The sequence below is a fragment of the Pithys albifrons genome, chromosome 6, assembly GCF_047495875.1.
Source record: "Pithys albifrons albifrons isolate INPA30051 chromosome 6, PitAlb_v1, whole genome shotgun sequence".
In the NCBI taxonomy this organism is placed as follows: domain Eukaryota; kingdom Metazoa; phylum Chordata; class Aves; order Passeriformes; family Thamnophilidae; genus Pithys; species Pithys albifrons.
In genome coordinates, this window is record NC_092463.1 from 23,644,079 (window position 1) to 23,650,078 (window position 6,000).

General features: G+C 38.2%; 1 protein-coding gene across 1 annotated transcript in view; it reads right to left on the minus strand.

Annotated features, from left to right (window-relative positions):
- ESRRB (estrogen related receptor beta) overlaps positions 1-5,675 on the minus strand; it is a 127,912-nt gene extending 122,237 nt beyond the window's left edge. Inside the window, exon 1 of the mRNA XM_071559412.1 lies at positions 5,596-5,675. Coding sequence (XP_071415513.1) covers positions 5,596-5,597 — 2 coding nt within the window. The 5' untranslated portion in view covers positions 5,598-5,675. The remainder of the gene's footprint in view (positions 1-5,595) is intronic.
- Positions 5,676-6,000: the final 325 nt, after the last annotated feature.

Genomic DNA, 6,000 nt, shown 5'->3' on the forward strand with positions numbered 1-6,000 from the left:
TAGTAAAAAGAGGTGACCACAGGAGGCTGGGGAAACAAGAACTTGTGGAGTGTATTTCCTGCTGATCCAGCAAACACAATTATGAAGAGAAAGAAAATCCATTCTAAGAGCAGCGCTAAACTTGTGAGCAGGATCATTGGCATATCACATGGTTGAGGGAAAGGAAAGAGCAGCTACTCCTTAATGAATAAAAATATCCATTTATGCATCCTGTCATACATGCTGGGCATATGCTTTCCAATATCAAACTAGCAAGATTTAGTTGCAAGATTTATCCCATTAGAAAAAGTAATTTCCCCTAAAGATGAGGCCTTTTTCCTAGAGAATTTCAAGAGTGCTGAGACTTGAAAACTGTCATTACCTTGAAGACATCCTGTCAACTAAACTGTGCTCTAAAAGTTCGGAGTTGCGGTATTTCCTTCCCTGAAATTCCTACATTACTTTATTTTTTAAGTACTTGTGGCATGCAAGTACACAGTAGCTTTCTATGTAGCTTGTGGGAAAGTTGAAGATCAGGTTTCAGTTCCCCAGTTCTTCATAAACTGTATATATGCCAGGCAAAGCTGCACTGAAATGCAACCACCTTCAGGGTAAACAGCAGCAGGTCATTCATAGAATTCAGCACAGCACTGGAAAGAACAAAAAGAAGATAAGGAAGTGTATTTTGCCTGAAAGGTCAACAGGGGAGATCTAAGTACAAACTGCTAGGTCATGGCCATGGCAGAATAGTTCAGGAGAGGAAAAGGCTTAGGCAAACAAAAGGAAAGTGGGATGGGAAGGAAGTCAGGAAAAAAAATTATATAGAGTTTTCAGTTCAGCCACAAAAGCTCCTGTCTCAAAGTTATCTGCTGTAGGTGCCAGTTGTTAGAGGGAAGGGACACAATTATTATGTATTTCAAATGCCTTTCGTAAAGTACACACTAGCTGATGGTGCTCTCCTCAGCAGGTCCAGGCACAGAGCACAAAGAGAATGGGGCCTCAGGCATTTACATCAGGTCACAGTTTTAAATAATTTTAAAACTAGGGCAAGGTGCCAATTCTTACCTCAAGGTGCTACATCCAGATAGACATGTCAGCAAAAATGCCAAGTTTGGTGTATACAGGATGACCACTGATATACATGGCTCCAGAATGAAACAGTAACTTACTTTTTTAGCCAGAGTTTACCACCTTTGAGTAATAAATCTGGCGCTTCATCTCAACCAGAGTCAATAAGACTAAATCCAGAGCTGCTATATAGAACAATACCATTGAAGGTTACCTGAGGATTACATTAGGCTACTATCTGCTTGTCATGCCAAAATCAGAAAGTCTTACTGGTGGCCTGTACAAAATGTATTTTAAAAAAACAAAACACAATCAAACAAAAAACCCACCATCAAAAACCATCAACAAATAAAGTGAAGTGGGGCAACTCTTATTTCCAGCACAAACCTCCCTTGTTTCAAGCTATGTGCCTACGTTAGTGATTTGCAGTTTTTCCCATAGACAAGTCAGCCACCTAGGATTTATATAAGGTTATTCCCTGTAGATCCTGGAGTTATTTTGATGGCAGCCATGTATCATGTTACGGACAGGGAAACTGAGGAAGGCAAAGATGTGACTTGGCCATGTGTCAGAAGACAGCATGTTTCTATCCCCATTCCTTTCCAGGACCTCTTTTCAGAAGAGAGGCAGGATCACGGCACAGTCTTGATTTTGTGCAGTTCACCTACTGCAGACAGATGTTCTAAGTCCCAGCTTGGCGCAAAAAAGCCACTAACTGGCTAGTTCACAACACACCAGGCCTTAGTAACACAAAGGTCCTCAGCTTGCTGCAGGCAGGCCTGCTCTTTTCCAGCAACAGCATGGTCTATCCAAGCTGCCCACACATGCATGATGAACTCATCACAAAAACAATCAAGAATTAATTTGGTCAATCATTCCTGTCACAGAAAATCCAGTTCTCCAACTATGCTATTTGATGCAAGACTCCAGCTAAACTGAAGGACAGAAAAAATGCCTCAAAGGATACCAGTTTACAAAACAGAAGTAGAACAATTTAAATACTGACCTTTCCATATTTTCTTTATGTTTTTTTAAGAGAAGGTTGGCTGAGAGTTAAGTAGAACCAAAAATAAAAAGCATTAAAAAATTAAATCATGTCTTCCAGGCATTAATGATAAAAAGACAGCCCACCTTCCAGTCCTTCTCATTTAGAAGAGTATTTATTTGGAGTTTCTGTTAGGCTGCTGCATGCACTGCGTGCATCCTGCTTCACTGAGGAAGAGCCTTTTTGAAGCATCACTTGACTTTGTTTTAAATATCTTGCTACAGTTTCCATTTTAGCTCTGTGAGATGATTATTTTCTCTCAAACTGAAGTTATACAGCAGTTGAAAATGCTGATGGCTTAACTGGTTTCCTTTTTTTTTCCCCTCTCTACGGCAGCCCTGAGGGGTTTTAACTCTTTCTGCAGCACTGAAATCCTGCTTTTGGAGTTCAATGTTTAACTCTCGCTGGGAGACTCATAAATATTCGGAGTCACTCTCTCCCTCTCTGTTTGATTAGGAAATGAGCCTTTAACTCAATGTAATCCCCAAGCCATTAACAAAAAAGCCCTCAACAGCTCCACTATTAGAATTTCACTCCTAACCCACAGAGGATTGAATTAGATTAACATAACTACCCGCAATCTGAGTTTATTTTCTGTGCCAGATAGAAATGTGTCTTCAGGAAAGGAAAAGAAAAGAGCTGGAGAGCAAGCATAGCATAATGAAATGTAAAAATAGAGAGATGAGAAATAGATGGACAGATGTACAGGTGAAGCGATAAAAAAGGGTGAGAGAGAGAGAGAGAGAGAGAGAGATTGCTACATTGTCTCTAATAACTGGCTCCTGGCTTTGGGGGTTTATTTAGAAGGCCCCTCAAAACACAGAATTTTTTCAAGAAGAGTATTTTTATCCTGCTAGTGTTTACTTCATATTCTCAGGGATTTACAGTGAGACACCTGAGCATGCTGTACTCCAGACACCTGTGCAGCAGATTTGGCACAGGTTTTATTTATAATTCCCAAGAGATGTCATACTCAGCAATGAAAGGAGAGGCGTGGAAAAGAGGATCTGCATGTCAATCATTACTTTGCAGTCAAAGAAACAAATAAACTAGGATGAAACAAAAGATGCTTGTTGTTCGTTTTTTTAAGGAATGAAAAGAAAAATTCATGCAACAGCACGTATACTGTCAGTAAGTCAGTTTGGAGGTTGATAGGGTGCTTACTCCAAAAAATGTGAATCATCAATGAAGCAGAAGCTAAATTAACAAACACTTTCTGCCACATAATGCACCAGCCTTACCTCTAAGCACAGGTAACTCCCTCCCCCAAGCAGGTGATCCTATAACCCACTGATTGACATTCCACAGGACAGTACGTGCTTGGTTATTTTTCCCAATGCAGCAATAAAAAGATATGTCAGGTTTAACAGGGCAAAAGACCCACGTGCAGTTGAAAGGGAAGGATAAAGTCCAGCAACTATGTGGACACAACTACTGAATAGTCCAAACAAATTCCTAAGACTGAATCCTTTATAGCCTTATGCTTTGAGGACTTCTTAGGGAATGCTCAGATTTCTGCAAAAATGTATGGTAAATAGGGGAGGAGGGGGAGAGAGGGGGGTGTTGCAGTAGTTCCCAAGGATAGGCATGCTGATATTTTCTTTTTTTGTTTGTTTAGGGAAGAAAATTATTCAACTTTTATTTTTTTCAGTAATGTCTCTTGGTTTTCAATTTTTAGAGGGACCTCAAACCAGCTACATGATAGATTGTTTGTTAGGTATAGAGTCAGCAATTTTATTCTTTTAATGCCTTTCAGAAAAATCTGCCTTCCCTTTACTACACAATAACACTGCATTATCACGGAAAAGCAGTAAATGTAATATCATGGGAAAACAAGCAAAAACAGACTGAAATAATTTAAATACATTCATTTTTAAGTAAAATAAATAGCCTCAATAATCAAAATGAAGTTTCATATGATGAGAATGATCAAGTTCACAGTTTAATCTGGGAGAGGGAAGCTTAATAGCAAGCAGTGTGTTGTAATGATCTTTTGGAGCATTATTTGGGTATGTTAATTCACCTTGTTTATCCATATTGTCCCCAAAGCCTTCCTTATATAAGAATTATAGGTGAATGTTGGGGTATTCATCAATGGCTAAAAACTTAGAAAGCATTAATATGTAGTCAGTATTTTTTGTTCCTAAAACTGAAATTAAATGCTTTGAGTATTATAAAATATACATCAAAGAAATGCAAAATAAAGACTAAAGAACAAGTTTATTTGTCACCTTTCTATAGTCAGTCCAAGCAATTCATCTATCGTGTATTTCTCAGGACTTGATATTTTAACTGTGAGAAAGATCTGGTTTTATTATTCTATTAGACACTTCTTCCTCAAAATTATTTTAAACTTACCTTCATTTTATTTGTTATTACTTTCAAAAATGGTACATTGTGGAGGGGAGTTTTTAGAACGTACGTTTGACGACAAATTTATATGAAAACACTGAACATACCAAAATTAAATATTGTAATATGGATGTTTTGGGGGGTAGATATAACAGATATACGAAATCAATGTCATTTTTCTATACTTAAAAATAAATATAAACCCTAAATTTTGTGAAAAGATGTAACACAAATATCTGAGGCAAAAATATGAAACAAGAAAAACCTCTTTTATTTTGACAAAAACACTATGCCAAAAGCTACTAATAAAAGCCAATTTCTGACTAATTATTGTTCTCCTTCTCTTCATATTTCTGTTAACAAAAATATATCATGGTACAAACATTTTGCATCTTGGCCGTTTTAAAGCAAGCAACTCTTGGCGATGAGAGAGTAAGTTCCTTCTTTGATTGTTACTGTGCCGACTTTGAAAAGACTTGCACCCCTCTTTTGTCATTGAAGATACTTCAGTTGTTTTGGGACTTTTAAAATTAAAGAAGCATCAACTGCTCAATGATAAATGTCTTCAGTAAAAGCAAAATTGCATTTCATCTGTCTGATAAGAGAAGATTTGATATGAAGCTGGGGAGGGAGGGGGGATGGGTTTTTTTCTAGCAGGGGAAAGGGTGTCGCCTGGTTCTTTTAAGACAGGACTGCTGAAGTTCCAGGTTTGCCTTTACCAGCACGGGATAAATAGCACCTGTCCTTGGTAAGCCCTTAAGCAGAGTTATGTTATACATTGACCTTTTTGGAATGCTAGCAAACCTGACCGTTTCTGTTCCCAAAACAAAACTGTTCCACTCAAACTTTCATTTGCTAATTTCCAGAGGAAAAACCCACACTCAAATAGTGAAACTGCCTGATTTCTACAAAGTTCAGAACCAATTCCTCTCCTTGTGGGTCGCACTGACCTTCCTTTGACAGTGTGAAAATAGAAAAAAATTATTGCCTTTAACTATAACAAGATGCTGTCATAATTTTTAGACCAGATAAAATGAGTAGTAGGCAGAACAAAATTTGGATCAAAAAACCCAAAAACCAACAACCAAAAAAACCCACAAACCAAAAAACAAGACCATAAATGCAATAAAAGGTAGAAGTTCGCTACTTACATGCTGCAGGCTGAGAGATGAGGCTCGAGGCTGGAGTAGAATTTCCCTTGCCCTCAGGTGTTTCTAATTGCTGATTAAATATCTTTTGGTTCTGCCTGCACCAGCCGACAGTCCCCTCTGCGTCTCTGCCTCTCTTTGTGACTAGGACACAGTACTCTGAGTCCCAACCTATAAATAGATCCCAGCTCTGTGATTGATATAACAGGCAGCTGACAAAAAAAAAAAAAAAAAAAAAAAAAAGGAAAAAAGAGAAAGGGGAAAAAAGAAAATAAATATAACCAGGTTTTAAGCAAAAGCTGGGCTTTTAACTCTGCACTGTGCCCAGGGAGGAGTCCCCCACAGTCACCCGTGGGCATCAGGAGGAGAAAGTGCAAAGCAATTACTTTCCCAGCAGCATTACAGCAA